The sequence below is a fragment of the Xiphophorus hellerii genome, chromosome 5 (assembly GCF_003331165.1).
Source record: "Xiphophorus hellerii strain 12219 chromosome 5, Xiphophorus_hellerii-4.1, whole genome shotgun sequence".
Taxonomy (NCBI): domain Eukaryota; kingdom Metazoa; phylum Chordata; class Actinopteri; order Cyprinodontiformes; family Poeciliidae; genus Xiphophorus; species Xiphophorus hellerii.
The window spans coordinates 22,574,337-22,596,181 of NC_045676.1; the positions used below are offsets into that span (position 1 = coordinate 22,574,337).

At 39.6% G+C, this 21,845-nt stretch overlaps 2 protein-coding genes across 4 annotated transcripts; one reads left to right on the forward strand and one right to left on the reverse strand.

Moving 5' to 3' along the window:
- Positions 1-845: 845 nt before the first annotated feature.
- On the reverse strand, positions 846-17,594 carry rfx1b (regulatory factor X, 1b (influences HLA class II expression)). Of its 3 annotated transcripts, none has more exons than XM_032562104.1 (18): positions 17,440-17,594; positions 14,784-15,153; positions 11,328-11,425; positions 11,158-11,247; positions 9,532-9,605; positions 9,153-9,441; positions 8,878-9,059; positions 8,679-8,798; positions 7,557-7,678; positions 7,227-7,345; positions 6,970-7,073; positions 6,084-6,235; positions 5,681-5,778; positions 4,641-4,790; positions 4,350-4,561; positions 4,035-4,188; positions 3,889-3,934; positions 846-3,221 (listed from the first exon to the last, which is right to left on the reverse strand). In XM_032562104.1, exons 2-18 carry the CDS (start codon positions 15,124-15,126, stop codon positions 3,043-3,045), a joined length of 2,532 nt encoding a protein of 843 aa, XP_032417995.1. In that variant the 5' UTR covers positions 15,127-15,153; positions 17,440-17,594; the 3' UTR covers positions 846-3,042. The 3 variants fall into 3 exon arrangements, with proteins under 3 accessions (XP_032417995.1, XP_032417993.1, XP_032417994.1); XM_032562102.1 differs by having other exon boundaries at positions 846-3,224; positions 17,440-17,593; XM_032562103.1 differs by lacking the exon at positions 17,440-17,594 and adding an exon at positions 16,844-17,251 and having other exon boundaries at positions 3,043-3,224.
- A 342-nt stretch (positions 17,595-17,936) lies between these two features.
- Positions 17,937-21,164, forward strand: rln3b (relaxin 3b). Its single transcript, XM_032562027.1, has 2 exons — positions 17,937-18,896; positions 20,677-21,164. Exons 1-2 carry the CDS (start codon positions 18,722-18,724, stop codon positions 20,940-20,942), a joined length of 441 nt encoding a protein of 146 aa, XP_032417918.1. The 5' UTR covers positions 17,937-18,721; the 3' UTR covers positions 20,943-21,164.
- The last annotated feature ends 681 nt before the right edge of the window (positions 21,165-21,845 follow it).

The following is a 21,845-nucleotide window of genomic DNA, read 5'->3' on the forward strand; positions in this document are numbered from 1 at the left end:
TGGTTTTTCTTGCTGTTTTTAATGGGGCCAGTTGTACACTTAATGATCAACTGTGGCTGAAAGTTTAATGCTCTTTACACACTTACTGAATAAGTGGTCAAGTTGATCTGAAAATTCTGTGGCCACGGTATGTATACGGTATGTTGTGCAAGTAGACAACATGCTTAGATGTTGTCTATTTCTGAGTCAGTTTGTTTTCACATTTAATATACACATTAAATGTTGTTTTTTTTCTTCGCTGTGTCTAATAGTTACTATTATGACAAATACTTTGGACTTTTATTTTCTGTTTTCGTGTGACGGCCCCTAGAGGGCGTTGTAAATCAGAAATGATACACAAGTCTAGTGTGGCTTGTAGACTTTCGTGCTGCGCTTCTTTAAAAATAGTTTAAACTTTTGCTTCGAAGGTTAGCCTAAGTATTCAACATGCTAAAGTGACAGAATCTTTATCATTGCAGACAGAGCCCCTGCATGTCGTCTCATCGTATTAATAAGTGTAGATACTATAGTGTAGCTGCTACATTTGTGTAGGACCTTTATAATTCTTGCTGTGGCATCTTTAAGCATCTGGAAGCGGCTTGGTTTAGCTGGAGATTAAATTACGTTTGTATCTGATAGATGGAAGGGTGAGGCTGGAGTTAATTTACTTAAAAATAAGACATGTAACATTATGTCGGAGTTAAAATGGATACGTTTAATTTAAAAAATTGAATTTGAACTTAATTTGTATTGCAAAAAAATAAAATACATATACTACTGAAAACTTAAAAGGCCTGACTTGGCATCTTGATCAGATGAGAAAGACGTGTATAGGTGAGGAACAAAGACGGGACAAAACTCAGGCGTGGAGAGAAATCACATCTCTTTAGTTGAAGGGACGAAGCTACAAACGTCGATCACAGATTTAAGTACAAAGAGCTCCAGTATAACATCAAGAGGACAAAATTTAGAAAAAGGGTTCCCCAATACAAGCAAGGAACAAATTCACAAACTTTGACATCAAAAGGTTAATTTATACTTTTCAAGTCAGATATTTCTGTCATGTACATTTAAACAGAACATACCATTTTTTTTTTTTTTCTTTTCATTTGCAAAGATCTTTGGTGGGATCTCGGTGAAGACATGGTCCTGAGAGACATCCCACAGCTAGAATTTTTAGTTTCACACTTGGAACATAAAAGTCATTTTTGCTCATGCAACACAAGAAGCTGCAGGATGTGAGCATTATGTTCTTTGGAGGAGGGAGAGGAGGGGAGTCCACACAGAGCCACCACATTCACATGCTGAGACCGTTATCACAGAGGAAACGCACGCCATGTTTTCACTCCGGATGATGGACGTTAGGACAACATCTTAAGGCAATAATGGTAAGACGACATAAAAAATAGAGCAGATATAGATATTTAACCGTTTTCACAAAAGATACACAATAAAATTCATCCACAGTATGCCATTTCATAAAATAAACATCAACTTTCTTCTCTACAAAAACCTCTGGAGACAGCTGCAGCTGGTACGACGCAACGGAAATGCTCCTCAAGAGCCGGGATGGGCTTTGGCCTGGCCATGTGACCCGCTGAAAAGGGGCACAGCGTTGTAGAAAAGGTGTGTGTGTGTGTGTGAAGGTGTTGCACGTAAACCGAAAGATAGGTGAAAGGGAGAAAAGAAATAAAGACCATCACCTAGCAGGAGTGCCACCATCTTTTTTTTTTAGATAAATATACAACACTTTGCAAAATTATTCATACCTTTTTTTTTTTACATTAGAACCAAAAACGTACGTTTTTTTTATTGGGATTTTATGTGACAGATCACTTGGAAGTAGTGAGCAACTATAAAGTGGATGGAAAATATTAAGTTATATTTTATCTTTATAATAAATATTCTGGACAGATTTCCAGTTTTCCACAAGCAAAGTAGGGGGACACATGCTGTGGGAATACTTTTGTTCAGCGGGAAAAAGGAAGAAGGAAATTTTTTTTTTTTTTTTTTTTAAACTTGCAGGGAATAAATTCAATATCTAGATGTGGAAAGGTGGTAGAAACATATACCAAAGAGACATGAAGCTGAAACTGAGTTGAAAGATGATTTATGCAAATACCCGATTGACTGCAAAACAAAAACAAAACCACATATTTTTTCCTTCCACTTCACAGTCATAAAGTGCTTCCTGGTGATCTACTCCATCAAAATCCCAATAAAATCTGCTTTGAGGTGCGATTTTAAACAAAGAAGTGAAAAAGTTCAAAGGGTGTGAATACTTTTGACAGGCACACTAGTTACTAACTGTACTAAAGTTCATGACAACACCAAGACCACTTCACAGGACATTCATTTATTAATCCACAATGCAGAATAGAATATATGTGTGTTTATATAGATCACAAACTTTTTGTTTGTTGTTTTTTTTTTGAGATTAGAAATCTCTTAAAGGCACAGATCATCAGTTAGGTGGCCGAATCAAAAACAAACTCCAAAAAAAAAAAAAAAAAAAAAAAGCCAACCTCACCTAAAACTGTTCAGACATAATTCATGCTGCTGTATCATTCCAGATGCTACTCTTAGATGTAAGTTTCTTACAGAGACATTAATTAAAGTCCTGCACCTCCATCCCCCTCGCACCCCACTGCATAGTCATTTCATTAAAGGCAAGCAATGCGTTTGAGTTAAAGAAGTACTGCTGAAGGAGACGGGACGATTCTCATCGCTCCACAGCACTCAGGTCAGTGGTTAAGGCAGGACAGGAGGGAAGTCAAGAGTGTATTGTACTGACGGGCCAGGCTTTATGGGCGTGGGCACTGGGCAGACGGGGAAGGCACAGGGAGCAAGGGGAGATGGGAAGGAGACGGTCGAGTGAAGGCAAAGAGGTCAACGACAGCAACACAAAAGTACAGAACAGAAAGAGAGAGAAAAAAAATAATCAGAGATGGGCTCTTCCACATTCCCAGGTTTCACAAACAGACAAGCAGACATGATGCAGACCGCCGTGGTTTCAGGACAGGATGGCATGATCTGAAACGTAAAAGCGAGCGCGCGTTTAACTCAGGGCGATGCGCCGTGGGCCTGGGTCAGGGCGTGGTGCAGGTTCAAACTGGTCCTGGGCTGCTTGGCTGGCGGCTCCATGTCGCACTTCTCCTCGTCGTCCACCTTCAGGGAGCTGGACTGCAGCATGATCTCGCCGCTCTCCTCCTCGCTGTCCTCCTCGTCGTCGTCCTCTTCTTCTTCTGACGGACAAATGTCGGCGGTAAGGACAAGAGCGTGGGGGAAAGCTAAACGCGCGTTGCCGTCAAACAGAGGAAAATACATCTTCAGACATGATTACGTTATAACGTGATAATCAGACTGTACGAACGGTACAACTTCTTCCAGATGGTGGCGGTAGTGTGCTTTAGGCTGCATTGACGAGACTCAACAGAGGAAGAAGTTTATATACAAGCCTATTTTCGGAATGTTATGAGAAATAAATGGCTAAAAATATGGCTAGCTTATTGGTGCTATAACTACAAAAACAAAGTCGTAGAAATCTACATCCCCATGACATTAGGTTCAGGGTTTACATCAACCCGTAGCATCGACCACTTCCTTTGCCTTCGTTCCAAACTACTGGAATCAAGAAATTTTAACTAATGTCTTCTGTAGCTTTCCAGCCGGTCAATTAGGAAGGCTGGCCACATCTAAAGGCTTGGAGTGATTGTACTGGCCTTCATTAAGAACTAAAAGCACACTACCACCGCCTTCTGGATGAAATTATCACATTTATACAACATAATTATCTCGTTTTGTCCAACATAAGCGTAACGTTGTAATGTGACAGTGTGATAATGTTCAAAAATGTATTTTCCTCCATGACAGCAATGCTCCTTTGTGCATCAGGAATGTTTTCTTTACCTTTATCCAGATCTGGAGAGTTTCTGTTCTTAACGGTGCTGGCAAACTGCAACAGAGAAAAGACAAAACAGCAAAGATGAAAGGAAGATCGAATCCAAAAACAATTTGCACCTTGCGCCGAGAGAGCGCGCGCCGTTACAACGTACTTCTCCCATGACTGCGATGGGCGTCTCCCCTTTGGCCTTGGCCACCCTGTGCTCGATCAGGTAGTACATGTACTCGTCGTACAGCAGGCGGATCAGGTGGAAGGAGCCGAAACTTGCGGCGCTGCGCAAAGTCAGGTCCCGAATCACCATGGAGCTGGGGAAGAAGGAGGTTATGTACAAAATGTAAGTTGAAAGAAAAAGCTTGAAGCATTTCCTAGTCTGGGTTTCACCAACTTAAATTTAAGACTTTTTAAAACCACTATGAGTGGAATTTACAAACTTCATCCAGCCAACTGGCAATAAATGTGCACTTACCTATAGAAGGACCAGTTGAGCAGAAAGACTTTGGCCGCCTTGGGCAGCGACGCTGGGTTTTGCTCGTAGGGCTTTAGCACCTGGGAAACGACTCCGTCCAACCAGGAAGCCCACTGCTCCAGGGAGTTCTGCTGCTGCAGCGTGGTCTTGAAGTCCTGCTCCAGCCGCTGGACCACGCGGTCTTCACACTGACACACCCAGGATGCCTGCTCCTGAGGACGGGCACACGGGGCTCAGTGTCCAGCCACCCGGCTTCACAGAGACGGGCAGACGGCGAGTATCAACACCGACCTGCACATTGGTGAAATCGACGCGGTTGAGGTCGGAGAGCATTTGGTTGATCTGAGCCGAGTTCTTGAGGACGGCACGGGCGGCCTGCGCCAGATGGTTCAGGCTGGTGTAGCGGCGTAACGTCTGGGAGAACGAGCCCACGCACACGACCTGGAAATGAAACATGTAGTAGCCTTAGCAAATGGCTGAATGTCAGAAAATCACAACATAAACATCAATGTCAAGTTTTTTTTTTTTTTTCTTTAAACAGATGAGACGTAAAAATGAGGAAACGCATTTTCTTGACATTTTGCTGAAGTGTTAATTTCTCTGCATTTGTCATCTTACAACCAGATTTTAATTTGTGGGTCACAGTTTTGTCCTAATTGGTTCCAAAGGTCTCCATCTGCATCCACCACCAGACGCATTTTTATCATTTAGGGGCCACAGAAAATCAATCCATGAGCCACAAATGGCCCTCGGGCCACACTTTGGACACCCCTGATCTTAACCAAAGATGCGCTAGGAAAAAATTATTTTTGTTTGGCCCCTGACCACAGGTCAAGAATGGCAAAAATTGGTCCACCAATAGAAAAAGGAAACAATTGCAAAATTTGGAAATTGTCCGTTTTCCTTTTAATAAGGCAGCAGTCTGAAATTCCTTTAATGATATACAGATTTTAATAACTGTGTTTATTGTTGCGCAGGTAAAACACACAAAAAAAACAAAACAACACACAATAAACTTGTTTTTTCTTTTTTTGTGCCAGTAATTTAAATTTGCCAGTTTTGTCCACCAGAGCAAAACATTTTGGGCACCACTAATCTAGGCATTAAAATTTGACATAAATCCCACCAAAAAGACGGTTTGAGGAAGTAACACGACAAAATGTGGAAATGTTCAAGGGGTATAAATACTTTTCCAAGGTTTTGCAATCAAAGACATATTTAAACTTCTAGCATGTTTCTAAACCACCTTAATTAAGTTGTTCAAGTAGTAAAACTAAACAGGAAGTCTAAAACAACCTAGCATGGCAACCAGTCTGTAAAGGTTATCACACCTTGATGCGGACCATTTCCTCAGGGATGTTCATCATGGCGCCCGTCAGCCAATTCTCCAGACTCTTGGCAAAGTTGCGGATGGCCTGAGTTAAGGCACCTAAGGGCGAGAAATTTGTCATTAACACAATGAAATGTACCATGATCTCTCGAAACATTTGAAAACAAAAGGAACCGTTCTAAAGCAAGCTAAATATGCAACCAACTAGTAAAAAAAATTATATAAATATCACCACATTTACTGTAGTTTTTGTAGCACAAATTATTTTACATAATTAATATGAACAGATTAGATTTTTCTTGCTTTAAATACAAACATATGAAAAGAATTGCTACAACATTGTTCTTTGGTCGCTAAGTTTGACGCAGCTGAGAGTTGATCTCCAGGTTTCCTCGCTGACTTACTGGGGATGGGTCTCAACACGTCTGGGATCAGGATCTCCACCAGCGTCTGGTAGAGCAGGTTGTCGCAGTCCCTGGTCCACCGCAGCACCGGTTCAAACTTGCACAGAGCCACCAAACAGGACCTGGGCAACCGTTTCTCAGACTCGTCGTGACTGACGGAGGAGTTGCACAAGAGGAGAGTGTTTCTGTCTTTGTGGCAGTGAGTTAGGTCAGGCTGCAACCTTAAACGTTCATTTATCTCGTTGGGATTCTATGTGACGAAGGAGCCCACAGTCAGGAAGTGGAAGAAAGATACAGATAAAAAAAAAAAATTGTAATAATAATATACGACACGTCCCACTGTGTCAATAGACTATTATTTTAATAAACTGACATTTAAAAAGTTGGCTGTACTGAATTTTGCTTAGGGATGTCAGAGTAAAAGGGGGCTAAGTCCAGATGCACACCACACTTTTTAGATTGGTATTTTTGAAAAAGTTTGATCATACTGTCACTTCACGTCAACGCCACAGTCAGGCGCTACTGCGTCACATAAAATCCCAATAAAATGAGAATAAGAATATAATTTCTTGATCACCAGACGTGACCAGAAGTTAATCCAGCCAAAGTGCTAAATATTAGAAAATATTAGGTATAAAATGTATAGCACAAGTGTGAAATTACACGTAACTTAAATGGATAAAATTACCGGTAAATAAAAACAAATATGTACATGAAAATATGCAAGTCTATAAATCCACAAATGACTCCAGAGTAAATTTAAAGGTGTCGTATAGTCTGATGGCTACATGCAGAAATGACTTTCTGTGACAAGGTTCAAGGGGGAATTATTAATCCTTTTGAGAAATTTTACTAAGACGTTCATAATCGTGCTTAAGATGCTTACAGGTTGAGAGATTCTGCGTCGTTGCTCTGGCTGAACCTCCAGAAGGATTTCCACAGAGTCTCAACCAGAGTGAACTGAAGGTTGATCATCACATCCAGAACAGCCTGTGAGCGAGAGGGAGGAGCGCTACGTCAACGTTCGACTAGCCGGTATATTGGAAATGTATATTGTTTTTACTCTAAAAATCCAATAAGATGGAAAAAAATATGCAGAAGCAAATGGAATACTGTCAGTGAGTAAAGCCATCCGGTTCCTACCTCACAGTGCTCTCTGTACAGAGCCTGGAAGGCCTTCAGGTGCTCCAAGTGGATCCCATCGGGCAGGGCTTGATCATGCAGATCAATTTTCACAAATTCTGGCAGCAGCTTCGATGCTTCTGAAAGCACACACACACACACAAAAAAACAGAACATAAACACTTAACTTTTTTTCCCCTTCTCGTTTCAAGACAAAACAAACAAAAACACAAAGATGTTAGCATCTGTGGCCTTTCACTTAGTCATCAGGCTAAGAAGAAATCCACTGCTGTGATAAAACCATGTAACAATAAACAAAAGGGGGAAACATTTGGGGTTCACGTTTCTCACCGAGGAACTGTTGATACTGTTGCACCTGGGCGGAAATATCAGAGAGCGCCGCCACCTGCTGCTGACCCGCCACACCCGATGTCCCGTTAGCGATCCCCTGTGTCTTCTGCAGTGGCTTTATCCTGTCAAAATCATCAGGGAAACGCATCGGAGCGCACAAAAACCGTCAGAATACGACAGGTGGGAAAGCGGCTCATACAACACGAAAAAAGAAAAAGAGTAGAAAATGCATTTCAGATGTTACCAGATTTTTCGCTGGATTTAGGTCTGGACTTTGACTAGGTCATTCTAACACATGAATATACTCTAATCTAAACTAATTCAATTGCAGCTCTGATTGTAAGTTTAGGTTGCAGATATTCTTATATATCTGCAACCTTATCCAGCTCCATTCATCTCAAGTACCATTTTTGACATGTGAGATTGTGTACTGTACAAATTGCGGGCAGTTCCATATGAGTGGCCAGTCACCACTAAAATGATTAGTTTGTATTTCAGTCAATCTGCTTCTTTAAACTATGATACAAGTATTTTCATTTAAAGGGGCAGTATTCTGTATTTTTCAGCCACATAGCACCATTTTATAGCACAATCAAGTAATTATGTTAGCTCCAGTTACTATAAATGTGCTTTATATATCAATCACAACTTAACGGAAATTTGATTTCACAATTTAGCATCTTGAAATTGGGCCTCCGCCTCTTTAAGAAGCTGATTTTCTGTCACGTTCCGCCTTTAGCACATCATCACAGCAATGTCTCTCCATTAAGCCTTTAACGTTTTTCTTAGGAGCCTTGACCTGAGAAGTAGTTTGTACGATGAGCTCAGCAGGTCGTCAGGTGTTTGCTAATTACTGCTGCTGCTAGTTTGAAGGAGCTGAATGAGGAAGGCGACGGGGAGGGGTGATCCGTAACGTCTCCCCGTTTCCATAAGGAAACTGGAGGAGCTTTGTGGAAATACATGTTGCTTTGTGAAAACAAGCACTTAGGGACCCCTGAATGGTTGCCACGGGAGATTCAAGGTTTTCTCAAACGTGTGTGAAAGAACTAAGGCAACACTCCAGGTATGTTTTTAATGAGGGGATTAACGTTATAACATGATGTGAAGCTCTTAAGCCGATACCTGTTTTTCTGTGAGAAAGGCTGCTGCCTCATGGCCATGTGCTGCTGCTCATCCATGAGTCTGAGCAGAGGGGAGCCGGATTTGATCCTCAGGCCATAGTAGTGGTACTTGGAGTTTCCTCTGCAGAGGAACGCAAAGAGAAGAAGTGATGCCTTCGCCCTGGACGCCGCTCCTACATAATTCGGGTAAATGTGTCTACCTGGTGCCCAGTCTTCGCGTGCGGAGCCCCATGAAGACGGACCTGATGAGTTTACCAAAGGACGCAGCGTTAACTGGCTCTAGTTTCTGCTCCTGGCAGTGCAGGATGTAGTGGTAGTAGAGGGTGCAGCGGGGCAAGCTGACCCCTTCGGCCCCCTCGTAGTTTTCCAACAACCACTGGACCTGAGGGGAGGAAGGGAAGAGAGGGAGGACACCGCGGACATGAATGGACTGGACTTCCTGGTCGCTGCATCTCATTGGATCTCATATACTCACAGTAGCGGGAGGGGCGCGAGAGTTGGGGCTAGAGTAACTCTGTCCTCCCCCTCCCCCACCTGCTGCTGCTGCGCCTCCTCCTCCCAACATATAGCCCCCCTGGATGACATATCCCGCCGTGCCAGCCCCACTGTTGGCTCCTGCCGTCGCCACGGAAACCGCCTGCGAAGTCACAGATCCGGGGAGGTCTGAGTCAGAGCTGGCCGTGGCTTCGTAGAAGGCGGAGGAGGATGCGGGAGGGGTCTGGGTGTAGAGGGGCGAGTCGGAGAAAGGGAAGCTGTTTGATCGACTGGAGAGGGGGAAAAAAATCAGATATCAACACCTGCAGACAGAATGTTTCCACCTGAGTGTCAACAAAGGATTATGAGGCGATGCGCACATTGCGGATGTGGTAAAAGCCGCATCTTCTGCTCCATCCACGTACTGCACCTGGTCCGAGTAAACGTGCTCCACCTGAACAATCAAGAAAGACGAGATTAGCATTAATGGTTTCCAGTCCCATGGCAACAAAACTGGCACAAGTGAAGTTCCATTCTTAATCCATTGGGATTAACATGATGCAGGCTTTGGGCGAGTTTTAGAATCTTTAGAACGTTTGTGAGGTCCAACATCAGACCCTGATGTTGGACAAAAAAGACAGGCTCTCAGTCTCTGCTCTAATTCATCTACAATCTCCATTTTCTACCACAAAAATGGGACAAAATTGTCCAAAATGTGTTTGTATCCAGAAGCAATGAGTTAATTTCACTGGAAATAAGGGGCAAAGTCCAACAGTTTTCAAGCAATCTGATTATAACTTTAAAGTAACAACAACACAAGGTTAGTGAAAATAGTTGACAATAGAACATTTTGGGTTTCAAATTATTCTTGCTGAATATTTCTGCTAGTTTCCTTTGGCTGGAACAAAAGCAGCAAATGTGACTGACACCTGATAACCTTGAGAGTGAAACGCAAAACCAAACAATTGTTTGCAAAAAGTTGAAGGAGATAAGATAAAATAAACAAAATATTTAGGAAAATATTCTAATATAGCTAATGTTATCATGCTGGTGGTTTTATTTTGGAATCCTGCATTCCTGTCATTTTCATACATTTCAGGGGAAGTCAAATACTTGTCAGTATATTTTAGTCCTTCAAAGTAACTAAAGGGAGAACATTTTTGGATTTTGGTTTTTAGAATTGATGCTTTTCGGGCCACCTTTAGTTGTAATGTTAGTTCAAAAAAAAATAATCCCAAATTAGCGCATCAAAAAACTAAAGCTCCAGTGTTCTTCATTTTCATTATATCATTATTTTCTCAGGAGTCACCATAAAATGACTACTTCATTCTACTGATGTTGCAACTTTATTCTGGTAATATTATGAGTTTATTCTCAAATTGTTTTGACTTTTTTGTCGTAGTAATTTTTTGTCACAATAATATGACTTTATTCTCAAAATTAAACAAATTCTTAGCCTGGTCCTGATCCTCGGATCCCAAGGCAGTTTGAAGAGAAAGGGAGCACGGGTGAGTGAAGGGGCTGAGTTTTTTTAATTTATTGTTTTTTATTTATCAACCCAATAAAACTCATAATCAGAAAACCAGTCAGTGCCCTATTACCACATCCACTTGCTGACCAGGCCCAAAAATATTTAGCAGAGCGTTAATTTAAATGACAACCAATAAACTCACACCTTGCTTGCATAATCACAGGATCTTCAAAAAAAAAAATTATACCAAAAACAAAAACAAGCCGATTCAAAAAAAAAACAAAAAAAAACCAACCAATTAAGATCCAAATTTTCACTTTGAACAAATCATTTTGACCTCCTTAACTTGAACTTCGAGCTTTCTCCCACAGAGTATAACGTTAAATAATCAGCAATAAAGCTATGTTAAACATCCTATGTGTAACTACAAAGATGCAACTGAGATACATAATTTATGTGCTACTCGGGCCTACGTGAGCCTAAGTGCATGGATCTTATCTAGTGTGTGTTATGCAGAGAGAGAGAGTCTGTTTACCTCCTGGTTAATATGCACAGACTGCAGGCTGCTGATGTGGCCTGTCTGAATCCTCTTGGTTGGCTGCGTCACTGCCTGCAACACTGACCTCTGTGGGAGAGGCAGTCCCAAACTCATCAGTTAAGGCAGGCTGCTGCACAGTCGTCTGGATGGCATTGTGCGTTTCTCACCTGTGGCGGAGTCTGCACGGCCTGGACCACCTGAGTAGGGATGCCAGGAGCAGGTGGGCTGGAGTCCGACAGGCTATCGTTGGAGTGAGCCGATCCCTCTGAAAGACACCAGAGCGATGGAGGAGGGAGATGTTCACAAGAAGACAAAAAAACCCCAACAACAACAACAACAAAAAAAGAAAGGTCGCAGAGACCCCAACAACAAGTTTGGTACTCACGAAAAACCGCCTCCAAGTCATAATAACAGCCGGCGCAGAACATATTGCTACCTAATTTCTTTTTTGGGCTCCACGGAGCAAACATGGAAGAGGGAAAGTGTGTCTGCCCATCTCTCCCCTTCTGTCCTTATATCTTGCATGCAAAAGGACAGCCTTGGACAGCTAATCTCCCCAGATGGAGAGAAAAATCCCTCCATCTTGTAAACATGCAGATCAGATGAGAGCGGGAAATGAGAGGTGCATGTGGGCCGACGGACGGGAGGAGGAAAACAAAGGATGGAGAGCAGGCAGTGGAGAGGGCAATCACTTCTTTGTAACCTTCAGGATTTAAATAAAAAACCGAGAGCAGAACCCTTCTTATCCTGTTGCTTTCTTTCTTCAAACTTTGGCTGAGCTACTGAACCTCCACCTAACTGTGGCACATATGAATATTAAAATTTATAAACTATAGATCAATTCTCATATTAGATGTGCCTAAAGTGGCTTTTTTGTAATGCCCACAAAAAAAAGAAATGGTGGACAGTTAATGATGAAACACAAAAGGGTTAATGCAGTTTTCACCAACTCAAATTTAAGGTTTTTCCAGACCTTTTAAGATCATTATCATTTAAGACCTCTCCCACAACAGACATGTACAAAAGAAAAATAAAATAAATCGCATGGGTTGGCACCAGCAGTCAGCCAATGGTTAAGATGAACATCGTCCGGCCAACGGGTGATAAATTTCCACTTACCCATAATGGACATATAAAAAAGGCTAGCTAGCTTTACCCTTGCTAGCTTACTGGTAGCCACAACCTCTTTGAGTCACAGAACACAGTGAAGATGTCTGCATGTGACTCAAACTTTTGCCTGACAAAAAAGTCCTGTGAGAAAAACAAAAAAAGACTACCGGTAATATACAAGATTCAATAATCTGACCACAACCAAATTTAAGACCTGTGATTTGAGGCCAACTTACTTTGCTTTAAATGAAATTCAGAAATGTAAGGCCTTAATATTAGATAAATTTTAGACTTTTTAAGGATGTAAGGACACCCTGAATAAAGACTTAATCCAGATCATTCTCACAATATTTACCAAAAAATAAATAAATATATATATATATATATATATATATATATATATATATATATATATATATATATATATATATATATATATATATATATATATATATATATATATATAACTGTATGTCTTCCTGAAATAAGAGCTTTTTTTCCACTGTGCTATGATGGTCATTCAAAATGCTAATTTGAATAGCATTTTCAAATGTTGCTAATGTTGCTAACTGCAGTTTTAAGTCAGCAACATTAAAACTGCTTGTTGAATTTTATTTGAAAGAAAAAAATAAGCAACAAACTATACATTTATCTATGGGGTGCTAAAACAACACTTTTAGGAATTTTAAAATCCTAAAAGCTTATAGCAAAAAAAACCAACAACAACAAAACAACAACAAATAAGCTGAATGGGGTTATTTTATGAGTTGGAACTGCTAAGAAATATTCAGATTCAGTGCAACTAGTCCAACTAGTTGCACTTATGAAATGGGAACAAGGCCCAGGCCTGTGAGCTTTTAACTCTAGGTGAGAGTGCACAATGTTACCTGATACAATCAGGGAGAGACATCTAGGAATAGATAAGCCCTAAATTTAACATACAAGACACATAGGATCAAGTTATGGGAGGTCCATTTGTTTGAAAATGTTACACAAACGAGACAAAGAAACGTTGAGCTAGTAAATACCCATTAAAATTGATTAAAGGTATACCATGGTTTTAAAAACAGTTTGAAATCTTTTAATGAGATGCCAAAGAAAGTGAGAGCAAGCGGAGTTTTCAGCAGCTGTTTGGGAGCGTAGCGAATCTCAGCACGGCCCCTTCCTCTCCTGCTGTTAAGCACCGTTACTCGGCTGGCTTAGCGAAAGCTACCCCGTCCCCCCTCCTCCTTCCAGGGAAAACAAATTTAGCTGTTTAGAAATATTTCCTTTTAACAACAGCGGGAAATTTTTTTTTTCCATTTTTGTTCTTGAATAAAAGCAAGTTAAGTGTTTGTGTTACTATAATACTATATTATAATATACTATAATACCTTAAAAAAATACAAATTTTTTCCATGGGACTTTTCCATGAGTATTGAGAATACAGCTTGAAACCTTCGTGCCTTAAACACAGCTGATCTTCGTGCCAAGATCAGCTATAATCCAGCTTCAGGGGCGGAGAAGACGTTAAGTAAAACTGTTGTAGTAGCTGACCTACAGCTGCACACTGGCAGTCAGCAGCAAACAGGCTAGATTTTAGCCCCAGCATACGAGAAAGACAAATTCAGTGGTTTGGAAATATATCGTGCTGAACTAGTAAAATTTGTGTTAGTAATTAGATCATGTTAGCAATCAAATCATGCGATAAGCGTACGTTGATTGTGTCCAAACATGAAACTGGTGTATTTTTACTCAAAGCCATATTAATTATAAAAATTATATACGTTCAGGAACCCAGATCCAAAGATGGCGTCCAGCACTACTGTCACACAAATAAAGTTTCAAAAGTTATAATGCAAAATCATACCGAGTATTTTTGGTTTAGTTTCTAGTACAAATATCTTAGTACAATTGAAATAAAACAAAACTAGCTTACAAGTAACTTTACAGCAAGATATAGGAGATTGTATTAAGTTAATAATTTCTTAATATTGACTAAAAAAACTTACTACTTAAACTTGCAGATTAATCAATTTACAAGACATTTTTCCATGGTATGAGTGAAATAATCTGTCAGTGGAACTAGTACTTTTTAAATCAATAATAAGGAATTATTGACCAAAAACAAACTCCTATGTCTTGCTAAAAAGCATACTAGTAAGTTAGTTTTGTCTTAATCCAAGTGCACTGAGATATTTGTACTAGAAACTAGACCAAATACACTTGATAAGATTTAGTGTTTTTGCAGTGTATTGATATCCAGCAGGAGAGCAGACTTGCATAGAGCTGCTACTTTAGGACATTTTTAGTGCCATTCACACACAGTAATGTGGCTTCTAAAATTCAAAACAGATGGAAACATCTATTATATTTTATCTTTTTCTAAAGGGCGTAGCCTCTGCTTTGTTGATCTGGTCTGGTCACTTCATGCTAAAACTAAACAATCACCAGACTGAGTTTACCTAAGGGCCATAACGAATGAGGAGTAGATGAACTAACTAATGTGATGTAATTATACGACAGTCTCTCACCTGTAACAGTCACTATGATGTACTGGGGCGAAGCGCTCTGGCCATTACTCTTCTGGACAGCAGCGTGCTGGATATCAGGGCCCACGTAGTGCTGCGTGGGCGTACTTGGCACTACTGCCTTCTGGCTCTGGGTGGTTGGCGCTTGTGAACAAAGTGCATCCTGTCCTGCTTTGGAGGCCCTGGCTGCTTGGCTGGCCGACGAAACGCTTCCAGAGGCTGCCGGGATCTCGGACAGGAAGTGTGCAGTTTTGGCAGATGAGGGCGTGGTGGTAGCAGGCGTTGCTATGGTTACTGCGTTGGCCTGCTGAGGCTGAAGGTCCTCAGAGTATCCACAAGTCGCCATGGCAACCAATCCGTTGAGGCACCAGTTCTGTGGATGAAAAGGAGGCAGCGCTCATTAACTAAAGTGCCGGGAACAAACAATGAAACCCAAATTGCTTACTTATTATCGATACACTACATGTTTTACTCAAGCGGACCTTGTGTGCTTGCACTATTTTGTGTGTGTGTGAAGCAGAATAGGTCTAAGAACTTAGCAGTTTCCATTTTTTTTTAAATCTAGTAAGGATGTTTTAATAATAAATAAGAAAATGACCTCTCTTTCTAACTAATGTGATGTAATTATACATGTCTATGATTTTATTATATGTCTTTAGTGATTATATTTTATTATATATATTATATTATATTAAGTGATAATAAGTTCATTTGTATAGTACATTTAAGCAACAAGGCAAATCAAAATGCGTTACACAATAAAAGCTGAAGACAGTACCCAATTACGAAGCAAGGAGTAAGCATTACATTTTGTCAAATACCATCGTCAAAATCATCAAGAAAATATAAACCAAGTATATTGATCAACGCTACTAATCAAAGGCAGCTCTAAACAGGTGGTTTTTCAGCCTTGATTTAAAGAAACTGTTTCAGAATTTTTACCTTTTTTTTGGAAGTTTGTTTCAGGTTTGTGTAAGCCTAATATGGGAAGCAATTTTACGACATAATATGTGGACAGAATCATCCAACCAGATATTTGTCAAATCGGTTCTTCATATTTAAAATTAATAGTTATTTCAGCTGTGCAAAATACTGTTTGTGTTATTTCAGTTATCTCAAATGTAATTCCTGCTACAATAAATGAGGTCACTGTTACAGCTCCTGATATCTGCCAGAAAATCCACTATATGTGCCTGAATTTTTTTTTTTTTTTTTTGACTAAGTAATCACATTTTAAATAAGACCTCACTGCAGCAGTGAGAAACATGAGAATAAACAATTATGAATAAATTAAATAGATAGGGTTTATTATTACTAGTACATCAAAAAGGTGTTTTAGACATCAGCAAAGTAATTTCTGGCTGGAGCACACATGGAGTCATTTAACCCTTTAGTATAAAAAACAGCAAGCAGTTATCCTGTTACCATTTGGAGGTTGCTATGGCAATCAGGTTATAGAGAGTATAGCTGCCTTGGATCAAAGCCAATGAAATAATAACTAACTAAACTAATAAATTGAAAACTCTTGGTCATTTTGATTAACTATCATACAGACTTTACTGGATAGTAAGAATTATTCCGAATAATTTCCTAACTATTGTGATAAACTCTATTAATTATACTTGGACATCTGAAACTTAAAGTCCTATACAAATTAAGAAAGAAAATTCAGGTTTTTTGAAACAAAAATAATTAGCTATTTGATGGATGAAATGTTGAATGTGGGAAAGAGTTTAAATCTGATGTATTACTTTTCTAAACGACACATGTACAACTCACTGGCCAGTGCTGCCCTCAAAGCATCGTTTTTATACCCTCTGATCTTTCTTTTACATATGAAATCATTTTTACCCATTTAAATATTCCCAGCTGAAACCTTGAAATACTTGTTTCAAGTAGACGTCTTTCATTTAATTCTGATAAGTAAAATATATATATATATATATTCCGACAAGGGGGAACCGTATTATTTGCATTTAATAGTAATTAGTGATCCTAGTGTGATTTCACAAACGGCCTGCCATACCCTCCACTCCCCACAACTCGTCGGTCATGTGGCATACCGTGCGCTCGGGAGTGACTTCAAGAATTCAATGTCACACCAAAAACTTTTTCAAAGTCGTAAAAAGACGGTTAAGCATACGCATCTCTCGTTTTCAGAACGCATACAGACTAAAAAATGTGTGAGTGTTTGACTCGCGTCGATGATTAATGCAGTTGGACAGCTTGCTTGATAAGTGAGTTCAGCGCGAGAAAGTGATACGTAGCTTTCCGCGCTAGCAGCCTGCGTCGACTTCTGACGTTTAAGTGAGCTAGCTGCCTACTAGCTTCCTATATCTCAAGTAGATAACCACGCTACACAATCGCGCCTCAGCATAGTTTCGAGGAAACTGTCAAAAAACCAACACGAACATGAGGTCAGATAGAGCTAAAAAAAAAAAAAAAAAAAAGTACGATTGGCACTAGAAGCCAGCCGCCATCTTGTGCTCTTATCAAAGATCTGACATCGCCATAACAACGGTCTGCGTTTGGAAAGAAGCTAGCAACCACTTTTCATCACACGACACGCTCGACGGATTTCACGTTTCACCACAAAACGCACCAGCACACGCATGTAATCAACATAAAAACTACATGATCACTTCTGAGAGGTTTTCACCTATATTTCCCGGCGTTGTCCTGAATAGTCGATAAAGTTTATTCCCTTTGATCCCGCTTGTTGTTGTTGACTTCGGTTGCTTGGCTCTTGTCGCCAGGACTACCGTGACTATGGCGCCTAGCCTTCACCGGGGCAACTGTTGCTACCCTCCATACATTGTGCCGCCCCTTCTCAAATGCTGATTGGCTTACACGTGAGGCGGTTCTAACGTCAGTGCAATATTCGCTTTCTGATTGGTGGATAGGTTCTGTCTGTAACTTTCACAGAGGCCTGGCATTAAATCGCCACTTGTGGTGCTGTAATTCTTTTGTAAATTGCACACTGTTGATTGATTAAATCTGAAATTATTTTTTCTTGTCTAGTCATAATCTTTATTTAATCAGGGTTGGTATGAAGATGTTGTTTAAAATAAATCCGTACACAAATGATCAAATTCTCAGTATTTTATGCAAGATTGCACAGAATAAATACATTTTACGCTGAGCTCCCCGGACACAAAGTACTTTGAAATCCAGCAGTAATGTGGACAATTACTTGGTAAGTTGCAAAAGGCTGCAGAGGTACTCAATTCATGAATCTCATGCTGTTCTAATTGCTTCTAATCAACCAGTGAATGTTCTTGTCTTGAGAGACCACTTCCAGTTCCTGTTTGTGCTTTTTCCATTTGGGATTAGCTTTGATGCTGCTTTGTAAAATACATCAGAAAACAGGATCAGAGTTATGGAGCCTTGCTATCTTGCAGACAGTACATAATTGTGAAATCAAAAATGATACATACATACAATAAACACCCAATAAACATGAAAAAAGGTGCACTGATTACATCAGACCAAACCAACTTTTTGTCCTAATGGCGACGCCCAATCCTGAAGCCATTTCCTATATTTCTGAACAAAACAATAATAAGGATAGAGTATCTTGTGTGTGTCTCCAGCCTATTGAATCGTGGGGATTTTTAGGGTGAATGGATTGTAATCTCCATCCAAACTGGAACAGACATCGACGAGGAGACGATGCTGATGACATACGGCACAACCTGACTGATGTCAGGGACTGAAAGGCCAGCTGAAGGTCACAGGTGATTGGATTACCGAGAGTTCTGTTGACACCGGTTCTCGCACCATCCATTTTCTGCCAGCATTGTTGCCCCTAAAGGTTACCAGTTTTATCTCTGAGGATGCTGATAAGTGGAAGTGAGGCTCTGAAGTCTTTATAAGGTGATGAGACCATCCAAAAATAAAAAATAAAAATCCTGAACCACAGAGACATCCATTCTGTCACCATGTTCAAAGGAGCCCTGTTGACATTAGGCCTGGTCATGGTATTTGTGCACCTCGCACAGTGTACCGACGGTCATTCTTCACTTTATGGGGTAAAACTGTGTGGAAGAGAGTTCATACGAGCCGTCATTTTCACATGTGGTGGTTCTCGCTGGAGAAGAAGCGTGGAAGACTCAGGTAAGATAATAAAAATTCACTTTGAATTTATGGCTATTTTCGTCATTCAAATTCAGATCTTCTTTACTGTCCCTAAAAGGGAAAAATTGGATTGACAATCATAGTAAAAAGAAACAAACAAAAACAACCACCAGTATTCTATAAAATAATAAGACAATGTTTAAAGTAGTTTATTAAGAGGTATAAAAATCGATAGAAAACCAAATAAAATAACAACAAGAAAAGATAAAGAAAGTGCTAGTAGTTCAAAGTGAAAATTAAACATCGGATGTAATAATGTGCAATTATTTCTTTGACTTCCTTTCTTAGGGAGGAGGTATGTTTTTCTTGAAAGAAGAGTAAATTATAAAAAAGGGACCAATTATTTGGCCAGAGATCAAAATTTACCAGTTTTTCTTGAATGGCTCTAACTGGTGATCTACTGGTCAAATAATTAAAAATCTGATTCTTTTTTTCCCCCTATTCATTAAACACATCAAAACTAATCATTTTCCTTCTAAAACCTCATCAAACAACAACCTGCAAGTGCTATGGGCATATGGCTTGATTCAATACATTAGGGTAATCTTGCATTTCTTTATTTTCAGTTGAACTAAAAACTACTACGTCTATCAAATTTGCAGCTCAAGCCTTAAATAAAACCTTGAATCTGTACCATCCAGGATAAACATTAGCAGCTCATCTGTAACGAGTTCCTTGAAAGGCTTTTCTGTCACTGCAACGCATCACGCAATGCTGCTGTACACCAGCTTTTTAACAGGCACCAATCACAAAATTGGACAGACATTTTTGCTTTGTAAAAGACTGGAATGAAAGGAGATTGTACAGAACGTCACATTTGATTATGTGACACTTCTTCAGAATAAAACCACTAAAGCATTTTTTTTTTTCACTTCAAATGTTTTCAATTTGCACCAAACAATACCTGAAGGGTCATTTTTGTAGATTGCAGGAATGTTGTAGTTATTCTGAATTGTGTTTTTGTTAGTCACTGTCTTGAGGAACCTGTCATAATCAGCCATTTCCACAGCTAAAAAGAAATGACTGATGTAGGAAGAAAATGATTGATATGTCCTTGATTAATTAGTAAACGGATAGTTTGATATTTTTCTTCCTCAGTGAAACACTTGGTATGAAAAGAAACTAAATTTAACTGATTTGGAAAGCAGCCACATGAACTGTTTAATTAAACCAGTACAAGATGTTTTCATGTTATTCAGCTTTACATTTATGTTAGTCACTCAGACTGGAAATGCTTTTGCTCTCAACAAACATCTCAACTATTAAAAGATTCTTGCAACAGCCTTTGCATAATCCGCTATGACGTTCTTGATTTGTTTCAAGATGGTTTAAGTTCGCTTTAGTCTTGAATCCTCTTGGGCATGTCGTTGCCTTCAGCCACAGGACTAACTAGCCTGGATTTAGAATAAATGAAAACTCTAAGATAGTTTATCTACTGCGGGTGAAATATGAACTGCTTATAAAATTTTAATAGAGATGAAGGAAGTGGATGCTGCATCATTTCACAAAGTCTGTCACAACTTGGGCTGATGGCTAACTTCTCCATCCTGTAGCGGGCTGACTCACTATTATTGTGCCATCAGCAAATTTCAGGAAATTCCTGAATGTGGCAACTTTTGATGTCATTAATATATAAAAACACACAGAACCAGAAAAAAATAACACTCTCCCTATAGAGAGCCAGTGACCGACATCACCGTGTTTCATGTTTCCTCTGATGTCAAACCAGGATTTTGATACATGTTCACCTTTTAATCAGGCCTCATTGGAGAAGAAATCCTGGATCCGTGGCGGGCGAATCCAATCCCTCAGCTTTCTGAGCAAGATCCTGCTAATTCCCAAGCACTGAAAGATCAAGTGATGAATGCTGTCGGGTTCAGCCGCTCAGCTCGCTCACCGCTCTCAGAGAAATTGCTGGAGGTTCTGCAGGGGGAAGGCAGGAAAGGACGGGAAGTAGAGTTCGGACTGTCCAACGCTTGCTGCAAGTGGGGCTGCAGCAAGAGTGAGATCAGCTCTCTTTGCTGAAGATGATTTACCCCTCTTAACTGACTGACATGCAGAATTGTTTTTATAAACCCCATCTTAAAACTAATAATTTTCCATATATTAATGAAAAGAATTTACTGTGACTGTCATATGCTGAAAATGTGTTTAATAAATCTTTGAGTTATCGATTTAGAATCTGTTCCTTTAAAAAGAACAAATGTGATATTTCATGCAATTAAAGATGTTTCCACTTACACAAAATATTGTTTCACAAACGGTGTTGTCAAGGATTTCAAAATAAAGGAAGTAGTGATGACAATACATAAAGACGTAAAGGAGTTTCGAAAAGGCACAATTTGTTATGAAATATTATTTTGTCCTGCGAACCACAACTCGGGTGCCTTTTATTATTGGAGATTTGTTGTGTGCTTCAATAAGCTCCTTGTGTTTTCCTACCTTTATTTTTAAACAGGAGGATTTTAGAAAGAAAAACATAAGAAATCATTCAACTGATTGTTGAATGATTTCAACTGCTTCAGTTGAACCTTCAACTGAAGCAGTTGAAGGTTGAACCTTCAACTGAAACAGTTGAAGGTTCAACTGAGGTATAACTGAATCATTCATCTGAAGTATAAAGTAAAATCCTGCCTTTTATATATAAATTTGTGCATTTAGGGACAATTCTAGAGATTCCACTATGCAATAACCCGTCAACCAAAAGCGTTGTCAAAAGAACAAACCCTTGTTTTAAATAAGAAAACAAAGAATCACATAATAGCATAATTAAAACAAAATATACATGCTTAAATACAATGTGTGTTTATTATTTATTACTATATTTATTATAAATGAATATTTGTCTAATTTGTCTAGCTTATTTCATCCAAATGAGCATCAAACTCCTACCTGTTGCATGTAGATATTGATAAATCAAGATTGAAC

Coding starts and splice junctions, on each gene's coding strand:
- rfx1b (XM_032562102.1), bottom strand. CDS start 15,126: ATGGCGACTTGTGGATACTCTGAGGACCTTCAGCCTCAGCAGGCCAAC. Junction 6,236..6,969: donor GACGCAGAATCTCTCAACCT/GTAAGCATCTTA, acceptor CTCCTCCGTCAG/TCACGACGAGTCTGAGAAAC. Junction 3,935..4,034: donor CCATCGCAGTCATGGGAGAA/GTACGTTGTAAC, acceptor TCTCTGTTGCAG/TTTGCCAGCACCGTTAAGAA.
- rln3b (XM_032562027.1), top strand. CDS start 18,722: ATGTTCAAAGGAGCCCTGTTGACATTAGGCCTGGTCATGGTATTTGTG. Junction 18,897..20,676: donor AAGAAGCGTGGAAGACTCAG/GTAAGATAATAA, acceptor CCTTTTAATCAG/GCCTCATTGGAGAAGAAATC.